Source organism: Dermacentor andersoni, chromosome 3, assembly GCF_023375885.2.
Source record: "Dermacentor andersoni chromosome 3, qqDerAnde1_hic_scaffold, whole genome shotgun sequence".
In the NCBI taxonomy this organism is placed as follows: domain Eukaryota; kingdom Metazoa; phylum Arthropoda; class Arachnida; order Ixodida; family Ixodidae; genus Dermacentor; species Dermacentor andersoni.
The window spans coordinates 26,283,305-26,299,088 of record NC_092816.1 but is presented as its reverse complement, the minus strand read 5'-3'; the positions used below and the strand labels follow the sequence as shown (position 1 = coordinate 26,299,088).

Here is a 15,784-nt window from a genome sequence, read left to right as displayed (position 1 = left end):
GATCTACTGGTGGGAACTTGCTAATGGTGAGCTTCCCACAACGGCTTTGCCACCTATCAGCTGGCAGAAAATTTTAATCGCAGCCATACTCCCTGCACCGCTAGGCCTAACCAGTGTTGCTTCATCAGAATTTGGCGTTCATAGTTCTGGTTTTTTGTGGAGTTAATGGAAATCTCTTAGTAGTGGCCAGAGATAATCTGAAACCCATGAAATTTTCCTGTCAGCTAAAATGGGGGATGAGCAACAACCAGAGTGGCAACAACATTGTCCACAGCTGCAATGCTTGCAATGTCATACACATGGATCACTTCTGAAAAAATTGAGCTGCATATCCCACGGCATCCAAAATTATGGTAGCCAACTGTGTGCCAATTTCGATGCTGGTCAGTGAGTACAGGTGTATATGAAAATTAGTTTGGACAGCCATGTTTTATGCCAGACCACGGTCGAGACAAGCCACACATTTTCTGTCCCAGTATTCTCATGGACTTGTAGTGCCCTTAAAGAAATATACAGATACTTTTATGTGATATTTCCCTCCCTGGCCATTGTACAAAACTCTATAGCTGCAATGGTAGCAAGCCAGAATCTTATCCATTTTAACTCCCTGCCTTTCCCATACCGTTCATCTCTCTCTCTCTCTATAGCTGCAAGGCTCCCAAAGGCTGAGAATAGCCACAAACTCTATGCTTCCAAGAAAAGCTTAGCAAACCACAAATGCTTAATTAAGGGTGTAAATTCAACTGGTTGCTTTTGTGGCAGTGCGCTTTGCTTTAGGCGGGTCAAAATTGAGCACTTGGAACGAAATTGCTTGGTCTATAAAACACACCTGGAGGCACTTTCACATTCAAGCTAGGAGTGTGACTGAGATCCGACAGAATTCTGGTCACATGGCTCTTTATTTCTTTTGAGGTAGCTGAATGTTCAGCTCAGGCAGGCTCCCGTTTTGAGAAAGCTCTGCATCATGTAGCTTGACATTTACGTACTTGTTCCTGTCTTTCTAGTGGCATGAGCAAAGCAGACAAGGTCAAGGTTACTCGAGAGCGCGTGTTGAACAAGCGAAGACGCGCCGAAATGTACAGTCTGTGGTGTGATGCCCTCTACAAGCTTTCCATTGCCAATCATGTAAGTTGACTAAGCTGTTTAACCCTTTCAAGGTCAATGATGTAAACATACGGCGCCACGAACAAGTCCAAGATGGTCAGTGCCGTATATTTACGACTCTGTCCGTATGTTTAAAAAGCGTGCCAATTTCCTAATTTTTTCTTTCCTGGCATGCGCTGCCACTATGTGGGTATAAAGGGAATTTGTTTCTCGCACCTCCCTCTCTCAATTTTCGTTGCGTGGTTTGTTTTAGAGATAGTTTGTTTGCCCCGGCGCATCGGCGCCCGCGCAGGTGGGTGTCAGTTTGTTTCAGTTTTGTTCTGCGGGCGGTTTCGGCTTCTTGCGCTCGTAAAACTGATGGCTATCTCGTTACTAATCGCTCAAGTGGTGACCGCTGTTACTCACTCGTTGATTGTTCATGCGGTACACATTCGAAGGATGCCACTGTGCATGTGTTTCCTTTTCTTTTTTTCTGGAGACTCTTGAAAACTAATTGCCTCTGGTTGGCGATAAGATGAAGATTAGTGGAAGTTTGTTACATGTTTTGCTTTTTTGATGGGCACACAACTGCGCAGTTTTCTTGAGTGTGCTCACGTATGCAGTTCGATTACACTATGGACGTAAACATTAGTGTAATAGCAGGAACATTTGAGACTTGCAAAATATTCTTGTTTGTGCATTTTTGAAGCCTTGAACTATGTGTATAACAACGCATCAAATTTTTAATTCTTATGAGTTTATTTCATTTTTTATTGTTGTTATTCATGAATAAATGGTACATATATAACATAGAAAGATTACGGTCAGCCTAGAAAGATTATGGCAGTTTTTTTTCTCGAAATGGGTCCCTTTGATGAATTTAGATCTGCAATAAAAAAAAATCGACCCTGGAAGGGTTAAGCTTGTTGTTCCCAGCATTACTTACGAAGGGACACTAAAGACATTGAATCAATCTAGAAAGTTGTAAATTGCCATTCTGTAACTCTTGCAACATTTATTTTATGCCAAGAGATGATTTTGTTGCGTAGAAAACTGCAGCTGAATGGGGCTGTACAAGTTCTCTGCAAATAGAATTGCTCTCAGTGAACAAGGTCACTTACATAGGTACCATAAATTGGGCTGCTGATCTCGGCGGCCATGGTATACCAGGGCACTGTTGCCATATTTGAGGTAGAGGCCCACACAGAGAGGACACCACACTCCTGCCAGTAGCGCTGACAAAGCGGGATGATGCAGCTAATGTTTATTTTATCAGCAGGACGTTTAAGTGACGTTTATTGTGTGTGTTCTTCTCAGGCTCGTGCAAATGTGCAACTCTCCTTTTCCTTTAGAGTCAGGCAGAAAATGCAAGCCACATAAAAGTGCAACCATACTCAGCTACAATTCAGTTTCCCAGAGCACCACAGTTCTTCTCCCCCTTTGACTGTTTAAGTCAACAGTGGTCTACTACTTGTAATTAAAGCTTGCAGGCTTCAGCAACCTGTAAAACAGTGATGCATTGGTCGCGACCGTGCACAAGACTATGCATGTATATGTGGTGAAATTAGAAAGGTGCTCTTTCTTTTTCAAGGTAGGGGGACCTCTGATTTCTCTGGGTCACTTGTTAGTGGAGTGCAAGCAGTAAATAAGTTGAGCATAGTGATGAATGGGAAGAACTCTACGTGGTCAGCTAAATGTGGGCTTTTGCATTGCATTACATTGTCTTATGAGCAGAAAACAGCGTTAAACAACAGCACGAAGAGAGGGGCACAGACCACAGCGCTGACTAACAACAGTGTCTTTATTCTTTCAGTCAGCGTATACGTATACTCTACCACTATCGTGAAGCACAAGAAAGCAACAGAAATTCAGAATGCGCAGGGGCAATAAATTGTGATCAATGAGATAGGAAGGTTATCTCCTTCGGAAAGATTGAAATGAAGGGGAGGCTTACACATGCTTTGCCGCTACAGTCGGAACCCGCGATAACGAAATACCGCAACAACGAAATTCTCGCGACAACGAAACATTTTCGTATCCCCGGCGAACGCCCATGGGATTCAATGCATTTCGTACCTGTCGGCAACGAAATGTAGCTGTACTGCAATCCCGCATCAACGAAATTTGCCGGAACGTAACTCCGCATAGTGCGTGAGGCTAGCAGGCTCCAAAATGTGCTCAAATGCGATTGTTTTGCATTAAAATTGCGTTAAATACCACCACATTAAACGTGTGCGGGCGCCGCCATTTTTGTTCACAAGAACAACCAAGCGCCGGAAGCAATCAGTGCGCTGAAAACACGTCATGGCCGCCGTCTTTGTTGATCGCCCGTTCGAAGCGGCACCATGAGCGGCACGCACGTTGCAACCGACATGTGACGACGGTGGTTGCACGCCTACCAGGCGAGATCGTAGATCGTTGTTCGAAACGCGCGTTCATTTTGCGTTCCCCGCGGCTGCCGACTCGACGACGCCTAGGCCAATCGCGTGAGGCGAGACTGAATGCAAACTGGACGCGCGTTTCGAACAATCCCCGATCGCGGCAGTGCACTGCGTAATGTGCGCCTCGGTGAGAAAAATGCAGCAAAAACAAAGAAATCGACGTCCCACCTACGTGGAATTGTTTATGGCGCCTGAGATGGCGGTCGCGGCATATGGAGTGTCACGCATGGGGCTATGGTTGACCGATCGTCCGGGAATACGCATCCCTTGCTTCAAGAACGCTGGTTTTGGTGCCAAACGACAGGCATCGTGTGCGGATTCTACGCCGGACGTAGATTTGCGCGAAAGGGCCGTTATCTCGATCGTTTGCCTTCGCGTACACGAGATACGATCGGGATAACTCGGGTTGCGATCGGCACCGGCCGCGTCGGCGCCTACGGGCAACAGCGTGCGCTGGAGAAATGCTGCTGCATGCGCTGTTGCTCTGCGTCCGGTGCCGAGTTACGCAAAATCTCGGCAAGTGATCGCATCTCCGAAAGCAGTTGACCGTAAATTCTGCGCTACGGCACTACTGCCACTGCTGGTCGACGCATGCGGCACACTTTGTACTGTCAACAATGCGGTTCTATATCCTCGAGCAAAGCCTGCAAAGTAAGCTAATGGAATTTGGACAGTAAAGTTTTGTTCTGCGATGCATTACCAATCTATGCTGTCTCTTTTCGCAACAACGAAATTCTCGCGACAGCGAATTTTTTCGCGTTTCCCGCCGATTTCGTTATTGCGAGGTTCAACTGTATTATGGATGTGAAGGGCTTCAGAAATAAGACATGTGCGGTCATCGTGGTAGTTTGACAAGAAGATCACACCTTTGAAAGATGGCTTGCAGCCACATTCATTGTAATGCAGTCACAACCGACCAGCCCAAATCCATACTCTTCTGCAGCACATTGTTCTGTTATATTTATATTACCCTCAAGACCATTTCCTTTTTGCTCCACCTGCAGTTCAGGGACAGGGTATTCTGGTTTCCACACAACATGGACTTCAGAGGAAGAGTCTACCCATGTCCACCTCATTTTAATCATCTTGGTGAGTTTGAAAATTTCTGCTTGTACCACTGGCAAACCCACCTGCTGTGGTAGCTTAGTGGCCATGATGTTGCGCTGCTGAGTTGGGGGCTGTGGGTTCAGTTCCGGCTGTGGTGGCCACATATCTATGGGGACGAAATGCAAAAGTGATGCTGTACATAGATTTAGCTACACGTTAAAAAACCCTAGGTAGTTAAAATATTGGGAAGCCACCACTACGTCATACCTCATGATCAGATCGGAGTTTTGAAGAGCAAAACCCCAGAATTTAATTTAATTTAACGGGACAGAAAGCCCTACACTAAAGTCAACATCTGATTTTTTGGACGCCCTAGGTGCCGCAAGAATGTCTGAAAAATTGGGCAGCCTGAAAAAATGAAGGCATGCTTTTTACTGCTCCCAAGGGCTCAAATCACCACACACACTTTCGAAATCGCTCTGAAAGTCTGCCAGTACACTTATTAGGTGAATCAGGGCTTGCTCTGTGACAGGAGACGGCGGGTGCACGTGTGTGCAACTTAAAGAATACATACTCTGTCCCATGACAGTGGTCCCTTTTCATTCTTGGTATGCTTCACCGCAATACATTGGGTACGCTTGACCGTGTAACACCGTTGTATTGCGGCGAAGCTGACTTTTGGAAACTGGCATTGTGCAACACTCGACCCTTGCTGTACTTTCCATGCTTCAAAGCTGTCTGCAAGGATGACAAAGAGGGAATTTGTGCCATCGCTGATAGCAGCGGGTTCCTTCAATGGAAAACAGGGCACCGAACAGCAGGAAGCTTGGCTAGCGAACATCGAAGCAGCTAGGCCTAACGCTGCCATGGATTGGCGCGCAAAAGTGCTGGTTCGACGCTGCGAGATAATCGAAATGATGGAGTGCCGGGGGTGTTGGCTTCAAATAATGCCGTTTTGGACCTGTGGTCACGGAAAAAAGTTTGTAAAATTGGACAGTGATCTGTTTCAGTATCCAAAATTTCTGACATACCTTTACATTGGCTCTAGTGGATACGTGGTGGTGGTGCAAAAACATCTAAATTATCGGACATGTCCGAAAAAATCGGATGTCTGCAATATCGGTTATTGACTGTACTTCCTTAACTCCAGTGACAGTAGCTTAGTGCCTGCGACAATCTGCAATTGAGCGTGTGCTTGGGGGTTTGGTTCTTCGCTGTGGCATCACATTCTGACGGGGGTTACACGTGTCAATTAGTGACATCTTGCCATTCATGTGGAGACATGGGTTGCTGGGCTCAGCTGTGGCCCCAAGAATACCACTTAAAATTAAACTGTAGAGATAATTTAGTATCTCTTCTGCTGAAGTCAGACCAGCTCTAGCCAGCAGGGCGCTTGCACATCACAGCTTCGACCCCATCGTATTTTACCGGCAGTAGTCCTCTGCAGCAGCTGTTATAATCAGTCATATAATCATACAGCAACAGTCATAATGTTGTTGATGACTTGGTACTTTGCATGTGTTCAGCTCGTTGAGTGTGGCACAAAGCAGTCCAGTTGTCACATAGTAATCCTTTCACTCGAACTAGTAGCATTGTTCTGGGACCGTAGAACTAGGTAATGTTCTCTAGGAACGAGAACTAGAAATGTTCTCGCCCTTTGACTATAGCCGATGACAACTTAAAGAGCGCCAAGGTAAATACACTGCTTCCAGAATCAAGAGAATTTGTAGAGATGTGCCAGCCAATTACGTTTCACACATTTCCGTGGTGCCACAGTGGCAACAAACTTGTTTCAGCGCTGTCGTCTCTCAGGAGCTACCTATGTTTTGATGTTGTGGAGGCATAAAGGGCAAGGGCAGTGCAGTTTTTATGAGCAGAGCTCATACCAAATTTTTCATTTGTCAGCAAGTACAGGTGCATGTGTAATCTAGTTTTTACTTTAACCAAGAATGCCACTGCCTTTGTTTTGCCACTTGGAAATAGGAAGCAAGAAAGCATATTAATATATACGTGCAATTCTGTTCTAGGCAGTGACGTTGTGCGAGGCATTCTACTGTTTGCCAGAGGTGAACCCCTTGGTGAAAAAGGCTTGGACTGGCTGAAAGTCCACCTGATCAACTTGACTGGCCTCAAAAAAAGGTGCTGTCCCTGTTCCAGCATTGCACTTGAGCAAGCTAAAGTTATGCTTGTGGAGCCAATGTGTGGCTCAGGCTTGTCTGAGGAGTCTTTACAGCAAGTTTCCAGTTGTGTACTCACTAATGTACAACTCATAATTTTCATCTTTGTTTCAACTGCATGCTAACAATGCTGAGAGGCATAGACTGCTGAGAGGCATAGTGTGATGGCATATGTAAAGTCACCGCTCCTCACTCAACGGTGAGCAATTTCAATTGCGCTAAAGGTATTCGGACCTTCAGACATGATTTTATCTTGAACTAAGTCTTTTCTCAGCACAAAACAAGCACTGCAAGGTTTCTGGAATGGTGTATTAACAGTCCACATTGAATATTTGCCTTTAATGTCCCCTCAACTGCCTGTGTGGCCTGGTCGCAGTATGTTGCAATATCTATATTATTGTTTGTTGTAGTACCAGATGCTGTTAAATAAGGGAGCACTTAAATGCTCACTAGGAACTAAAGGATGTTTTACATTGTTTCACTGTGAGTACAGTGAATTTTACTAATTTAATTTTGTGAGTACAGAATTTTAAGGCTACAAGTAGTCTTTATAATGTGCGAGTGTTACATGACTTCTTCTCTGTGTTACAGGGATCCTGTGTCTGAGAGACTGAAGTTTGCCGATGAAGTAATGCCTGAAATTCTTGACTCGGCTGACAACCCCATGACGGTGAGAATCTCAGTAAATCAGTGCTACGTTGCTATAGGTGTTTCTACTGGTGCCACTACCGCTTGCTACTTGACGTTTATTATGCGTTTCGCCATAGTCATATTAGTTATTGGTTAGAATCATGGGGCGTGGCTTACATGACATACTTACAACCTTTACAAAAAATATACCAGTGATGCATTTAATGATATTTTCCAAACACAACATGTTATCGATTAAGGCACTATGTAATCATAAGATATCAATTCAGCGAATAATATTTTGTGCACTAACTTTCCTATTCCTCGAAATGCCTTTTCTTTTCCAACTCGCAGCACTAGACAGGCGTTAAAAGGTAACCTCAACTTACCAAAGTGTTACGATGTTACGCAGTTAAATCTCAGAGGCGTAGAGTGGCGATCAAGCCAAGGCCTCGAGTGATTACTGTCCAGGGTGGAATCTCTGAGGCCATGCTTGATGTCTCGTCGAGGTTGCCAGAAAAGATAATGGCGGTGGAGCTGGCGTACGCTACAGTCACGGGCGGAGCCCGGATAGTCGAATGTAAAGCTAGCGGCTGTCCGAAATATCGATGGTCTTGGCACATTAACTCTATGGGTCCATTAGCGGTGCCACGAAGCTGTCCGAATCACCGAGCATGTACGGAGCATCAGTGTCCGATTTATCGGTCAGCGACGGTCATCGTGATTACGTGAAGAAAAATAAAGCACTTGCACTTACTTCTTCCATTTTCATAGTGTGCATAGAAAAAAAAGGCGAAAGGCTATCAAACTCAGGACTTGAGATTATTTGTAACAATAACTTTATTTTAAGAACATCACACATACACAGAAATTTGTATGTATATGCTATCGTACATATGCATGTACACACATGCGCACACACTTTTTTCCTGATAAAACTGCTCATTTGAGAGTAAGCACTTTTCTCGCACTTCCGCTGTCACTCAGCTCTTTTGTTGTGCAGATGTCAACCAATTATCCTGCTCATCTGTCTCCCATGTTTTGATATTCTGCAAACATCAACATGCATATGGATGGACTTTCACTTTCCAACACCTTCTTGAATTTAGGGTCGGCGGTGGTGGACCAAGTCAGATGAGCCTTGGCAGACATTGGCCTGCTGTAAAGAAGTGGCGGCCGCCGTGCGGTCGCCTGATCCAACGCGTCACATCTGCTACCTGCCAGTGCACCAGGATGGCTCCTGCAATGGCTTGCAGCACTACGCAGCCCTGGGCAGGGACGCCCATGGTGCCGCACAGGTCAACCTGCAGCCTGATGAGAGGCCGCAGGACGTGTACAGCGGTGTGGCAGCATTGGTGAGTGTAGACCATCACTAGAACGCATGTTACACACAAAATTGTTTTGGATGTTGTTGCAGAAAGCTGATATTGCCACTCAATTATGTATTGCTGGCTGCTGTTAACGACCCCTTATGGATAGGTCAAAAATAATAAAAACTTGTGAATAAATGTGGTATTTATGTTTGTGCATGTATACCTGCCATCGTCGATGGCTTAGTGGCTATGGCGTTGCACTGCTAAGCACAAGTTCTTACGCCAGCTACATTTCAATGAGGGTGAAATGCAAATACACTGTTGTACTTAGATTCAAGTGCCTGTTAATCTCTTCAAGTGGTAAAAGAAAATTCAGAGGCCCCACTTACAGCATGCCTTATAGTCGGATCGGGGTTTTTTCATGTAAATCCCCATAATTAAATTTTTGTGTGTGCAGGAAGAATGAGAAAGCACCATTCTTGGCTGAGATCTTTGCAAAGCTGCAACGGTAGATACTTGATATTGCTAGTATAGCTTAAAGGGGGCAACACACAGTCACCCAACAATTTGTGGGTTTCCGCAAGAAATTGTAGCAGAGGGTTTTTTATGGCTATACATGCATAAAAGCTGGGCAATAAAAGCACATTTCTGGTCAAAATATGAGCTAGAACTCGCTGGCTCTAAGCCCCGCCCTCCAGCGCCCGCCACCATATTGCCAAGCCATATGTGATATCATGCACTGCATGGAATCCGAGCTATCGTCTGCTACAAAATCAGCCACCACGCCATGTGAGGTCGGGGCATAGCTGCCGTTTCTTGTCGTGTTTGCTCCAGATGTCATGTGCCATTTCGTCAACTTCGCGTGATGAAGGAAGCAAGGAATTTTTGAGCAGCACATGCAGCGGTGACGTAGTATACGCTGCACATTTTGACTTCGACCTCATCGCCACCAGCTCAACTGACGACACACGGCCTCCGAGATTTGCGCGAGCCGGCTGGCATAGAGTTTCTCACTATAACACCTAGAGGGAAATCTGGCGCCACTGTCTATGGGAGTTTCTTAAGGGGTGCCGTGCCATAATGGGAATGACGGTATATGTGTCTGCGAGGCTTGTGTTGGCTGGTGTTGTAAGAGGCTTCGTCTAGAATGTGGATTTGACTACACAAATAATGCACTCTGAAAGTAAAATCTTCATGAAATGTTTCAGTTCACGCATATTACAGCTTTACTCACCTACAATGCATGACCAAGAGAAGAAAAGCAAGAACAGGCAACAAACTGTTTCAAAGCGAGCGCGAGTCTCGTCATCTGACCACCAACTTTAGTGGCCCGCTGATATTTTTTAAGTTTTATATAATTGTACATGCAATAACAAGTTCTTATAGTTAAACAAAACATGTTTTTGTGCAATAATAAAGCTAAAACAGCTTCCTACATGCAGCTTTAGTTGAAAATGAGCCATTGTGACAGATGGAATGGTGCTTGCCTGGCTCTTCGAAAACGAGGCCATTCCGAAGTCACAATATACTGGCATTCCCATGCATACCACAGCGCAGCAGCGACAGATTTCCCTCTAGGTAATATAGTGAGAAACTCTATGCCGGCTGGCTTGCGCAAATCTCAGGGGCCATTGACAAAGACTGCATAGTAAACGTGGTCAACATAGATGGCGACATTGGTGTTTCGCTAAATGCTGCTGATGCCTTTCGGCACTCTTGATATTTCATGCATTCAGCGCTGCTTAGCCATCCATTCATGGGAGGCAAAGTCTGGCGCTACTTCGCACAATGCAAATTGTTACGCACGTAGATTGTTTGCTGGCATGCATTTCTCTAGGATCCATACTCAACAAAACTACGATTTTGTTAAGGTGCCGTGCGTTCTCACCAGTTCTTTTTTTTTTTTCCCACTGTAGTTGCATGCAGCATATGTTAACAAGTGCCCGTGCACATGTGTCCGCGGCGCAAGGGTTTGGTGCGATGTACGCTTTGGCTGAACCTTCACTTGAAGTTGCTTTGTTGCACCCGATATCCATAAAACAAATAGCAACGTTAACGCTTGGCTGGGGCGCTGCCTGCCGGATAGGTTGGTGCGCGTGAACATGGTCGGCATCGCGTCTGGCCGCAGCCTCAGCTTTTTCAAGGGTATCCCAAGCTCGTTGAGCAGGTGCAAATCGTCATTGTAGCTGCCTCGTGTGAACTGTTCTGAGAACAAAACAAGAGCATCAGATAATCGCCAGTCCTTCCTGCCCACATTAAACCTCTAAGCCTTAAGTTTGACTGGCTCCTTGGGGAGCCTAAAGTACGATACGGAGCACTCCTTGCTCCATTGGCTCTAGCACCCATCAGCGCTATGTAGGTGCTGCGGTGGCATTGTTTCAGCCGCTACAAGTTGAACAATTCCAATGGCAAACTGAACAAAGCAGAAGTTTCCCGCATGCGCGCACAGCTGGCACACTGATTCTATGCTGGAATATACAATGTACATGCTCGCTCGGCAGGCATGCACCCTGTGATGCCACGGCTCGGGAGCGTGCCAGTGTCGCTCCACTGTTATGCCGTTCAAGTGTAATACAAAAAATTCAATTACAAATCATGTGCTGGCTCAAATGCGCTAAAATTTTGCCAACATGTTCTTGAACGCATAAAGATTATCTCGCACAATATATATCATGATTGAAAGTTGGGTGTTATGCCCCCTTTAATTGACTGTTCAGTGCAGAAAACAGGATGCACAGATGGGAGAGCACACAGTCCTGCGGTAATAGATCATGATTGCACATGAATTGTTTTCATCAAAGCAATTTGTACTTGTTGTTGTCCAAGTTCTCATCCTGATGAAGATGACGTCCATTTCATAACATTGCCGTCACGCTCAGGCTTCCCTTGTTGAGCAACTGTTAGTGAAATTGAAGGAAAACACTTAAGGGGGCTTGTTGTATGGGCAATATAGTTGACAAGGGTAGGTACTTTGACTTGTTAATTACTGTAATTGACTCTACAGCAAGAAAATGTAATAAAGAAAAATAAATGAAATAACATGAACCAACCAATCGTCGCCTCCGCCGTTTCATACTGTGTTTTCCATGCTATTACAGCGAATGGCAACTCTGGCATACTAGGCAAATGCAGCATTTATGAATTTCAAGCAGGTAGTTAGGAGAACGGACTTTGTTGCACACTTGCGCTAAAGTCATGAGGTTGAATGGCAAGCTTAGAGTAGATGCCAGCAAATTTTGTCAAATCCCTGCACCTTGCGAAGCTCTAATGTGGTATGTGTGTATGCACCCTGTGTTGATATTGGTTATGTCCTGTGTCATTCACTGCCAGCATTCAAATTGAGAAACAGGGGCGTGAAGCTAATTTGAACGATTCTTTGTCAAGGGGGTTTCGCTTGTGTTTCTGCTGAGAACATTTTAGTACATTGTCAGAAGCTTGAAGAACTTCATTAACATCATGTTGAACTCGGTTACGAAATTAACGTGTTTTGCACAGGTTGAGCGAGAGAGAAAGAAAGATGCAGCCAAAGGCCTGCCCATTGCCAAGGTGCTTGAAGGACACATCAAGAGGAAGGTGAGAAGTTTTGATGCTATTGTCTTAATTATATTGTAGACAATGCAAAAATAAAAAATAATAAAACTAGATTGCGTTATGTGTGTCTGGGCTGCTACTATCTGAAGCAGTCCTCTTAATTTATAATTTGAACATAAACATAATGTGTATTTTGGATATATAATATTCATTTTCATTTTTGGTGTGGGTGCTACCAAAAGAAAGACAGAGGAATTTCTGTCCTGCGGGAAATCCTATATTGGACAGACAGGGCGTTGTGTGAACGACCGGCTTAGGGAACATGCAAAAGGTATAAAAAATAATTAAGGTGAGCGACTTGTGGATCACTGCTGGGCTTGCACCGATTGTTTTCCACGGTTCCGTGATGCGAGGATTTTGGGTAGAGGCAGGCATCAGACATCGCGTGAAACATTGGAAGCCTTCTACATCAAGAAAGCGGGTCCGAACTGTGTTAGTGATACATCGGTTTTTTCTTTACGAGGTTGAGCTGAAGTTTCTATCGTGCCTACTCTGATAAGACTTTGTACTTCATGTTGTCTTGTACGCATGCGCGGTGTTTTGAAGGGCTATATATGCCGAGTACTTTCACCCTCATTAAACAGTTGAAGTAGCACCCGTGGTGTCGTCGTCTTTCTTGTGTGTGTTGTTTTTTGGCGCAAGATCTTTTTAGTATGCATGCTGTTAGCTTGTATGAAGTTGTTCCCTCGGTATAGTAGACTTATCTTCATAAATTTTTTTAGAAATTCAATAGAGATTTCAAGAAAGAAGCACGGACCTGTATATGCTGCATTCTACTCAGGTTTCACAGCTCGTAGCCTTTGCCTCTGAAGTTTAGCATTACACTGCATCAAAACATGTGTGCTCGTCTCTTGCAGGTGGTGAAACAGACAGTGATGACGGTGGTGTATGGCGTGACGCGCTTTGGTGCCCACCTCCAGATACTGAAGCAGCTCAAGGACTTGGATGACTTCCCCCAGGAGCACTGTTGGGCAGCTGCCCACTACCTTGTCCAGAAGACCTTCCTGTCCCTCCAGGAGATGTTCACTGCCACACGCGAGATACAGGTGAGTCTATGGCGCCGCTAATGACTGCAATTCTTTGCAGCACTGCATTTATTATTCACTTCTTGCTTTGTTGCTGTGGCACCAAATGTCCCTCGAAAGGGGTGAGCGAGCAGAACTGAGGGGCTCAATTTTTTTTTCTTGAATACTATCACGCGAAACCAACAGATATTGAGGCCAGGAAAAGCATAAAAGCAATTAACTGTCCTTTTTAATTGAAATGTAGAATTAACAAGGAAAAGGGAAATGAAAGTACACAAAAAGCAACTTGCTGTAGGTGGGAGCCGAAACTGAATCTACCGCATTATGTGTGTCATGCTCCACCATTGAGCTACCATGGGGGCCGTTCACCTGTCCACTTTCTTGTATACAAGACTAGCCCCAAGGGTACTAGCCAGCACCATTCGGGGCAATGGCAGTGAATGCGTAATGTCCTTTCATCATCAAAAGGGGTGAATGACTCCTTGGGTCACTCACTTCTCTTTCTTGCAATATGCTGCCTGGAACATGTACAGTAGAACCCCGCTGTTACGTTCCTCACTGCTGCGTTTTCCCGGCTGCTACGTTGTTTTCATCCGGTCCCGGCATAGCTTCCATAGGATCCAATGTATAAGGAACCCCGCTGTTACGTAGTAGCTGTGAAAACGTTCCCGCGTGATACGTCGCAACTTAGCACCGCGAACCCGCCTGGGCTAAAGTAGGCAACGTGCTCCAACCGCCATTTTGGCTTTTGACGAGTTTTGGCTGGGCTTGGCTGGGCTTGGCTATGGAACTGGCTGCAAGAAGCCGCACGCCAGTTCGAGAGGCCGCCACTAAGTGGCCATTCGTGAAAAATGCTCTCACTATCATCACTGTGATTACGGTCACCGCATGGTTGTTCAGGTGGTTGTTGGACGGGTCGACTCACGGAGGAAGGAAACTCAGGAGAGGCCCTGACGTCACTCTTTGTGAAGCTAAAGTGAAACGGGAAGTTGGTGTTGCTCCGCCTATCGGGCCAGCTCTCCTCTCTTGTTTACATTTCTCCCACGCCGCGCTGCGCGCAACCAGGCTGCTCGGACGCGCGCGCTTCGCAGCAATACTAAACAATCGTTAGCACGTTAGCATAATTACGCCAAAGAGCAAAATTTCCCGCGGATATTCCTTCGTCCGTTGCCATTGCCGTGGCGCGGTGACGACGAGGAGCACGAGCCGCATGATGCCGGGGAGTTGCCAAATCATAGCTTTGGAGAAGCCGTCGCGGCTCTGGACCTCCTCCGCAGGTACGTCGCACCTCACAGCGACGCTGACAGCAATGCGGCCTTCCAGGCTATTGAGAAACGTGTGGCGATTTCTAGCGAGCGAAAGAAACGGCAAGCCACCATTCTAGACTTTTTTAAGTTATAAGCGCACTCTGTGGAAATAATTTGTCTATAGTTGAAGCTGCACTTTTTTCATTCATTTTCGGAGCTTTCCTCACTGTTGCGTTTTCCCGGCTGTTACGTTTTTTTCCTCGGTCCGGTGAAAAATGCATGAACGGGGTTCCACTGTACTCAAAAAATTCTATCTGTTCTGAATCTAGATGAGCTTTTAGCAAAGCTGAGGAATGTCTTTAACATATACAAATTTGTTTCTTGTTTTTTTGATACCAGTGTGTTGTGTTCAATTCGATTTATATTTTCTTTCTTTGTGACCACATTGTGCTTTTCCTGTTCACATGGATTTGCTTTAGATTAGCATCAAGTTCGATGCAATGATGTGCTAACTGACATTCTTTTTGTTTCGACATTGTCTTCTTCATATGCATTATCTGTTTTAATGTCTACTGTAATTAGCCTTGATTTATCGATACTCCCCCTGCCCATCCCTCCTATGTAATGTCTGTTGGTACCTTGAGGCATTTCAATGGACCAATATGTACATGTATGCAGGTGCCAGAAAATAGTCTCATTCAATTCTCTCTCTTCTTCTGTGTCTTTGCTGTTCACATCCTTTCCTCCACCTGTCTCATGTGCTGCGGTGTCATGCATCGCCTGACTTAAGGGGTAACAGGATGGGTTATAAATAGGGGGGTGCGAATAGCAATTTTCGAGACCGAATTGAATAGCAACCGACTAGTTCCAGAAGGAAAGCAAATTGAATTGAATATTGTGTACTTTTCGAATAGTTTTCAAATAATGAGCCGCCATTTTTCACCCCTGGTATAACACAATTTTTTACATCCTAGTATATTCATGTTAACAGGTTTTTGTCATTGCATGGCAAGTGCAATGAAGTGGTTTTGAAAAGCACCAATGGAGCGTTATGAGCAAATAAGCAGTTTATTCACATACTCGGGACTCGTTGGTGAGTGCACTTGATGGTCGTTTGACTCCTTGAGTGACGCAGCGTGCTCCGTTGCATAACTTCATGTCATTTATGCCTACCATTTCCACCGGGATGAAGTTTATCGCACCTTTTCCTCCTACTTTATGCTTGATCGC

At 45.2% G+C, this 15,784-nt stretch overlaps 1 protein-coding gene across 1 annotated transcript in view; it reads left to right on the top strand.

Annotated features, from left to right (window-relative positions):
* Positions 1-15,784, top strand: part of PolrMT (mitochondrial RNA polymerase) — a 69,020-nt gene that overhangs the window by 40,603 nt on the left and 12,633 nt on the right. The window contains exons 20-26 of the mRNA XM_050168443.3: positions 1,005-1,125; positions 4,529-4,613; positions 6,599-6,710; positions 7,340-7,418; positions 8,488-8,733; positions 12,187-12,264; positions 13,140-13,328. Of these exons, the coding sequence (XP_050024400.2) occupies positions 1,005-1,125; positions 4,529-4,613; positions 6,599-6,710; positions 7,340-7,418; positions 8,488-8,733; positions 12,187-12,264; positions 13,140-13,328 (910 nt within the window). The remainder of the gene's footprint in view (positions 1-1,004; positions 1,126-4,528; positions 4,614-6,598; positions 6,711-7,339; positions 7,419-8,487; positions 8,734-12,186; positions 12,265-13,139; positions 13,329-15,784) is intronic.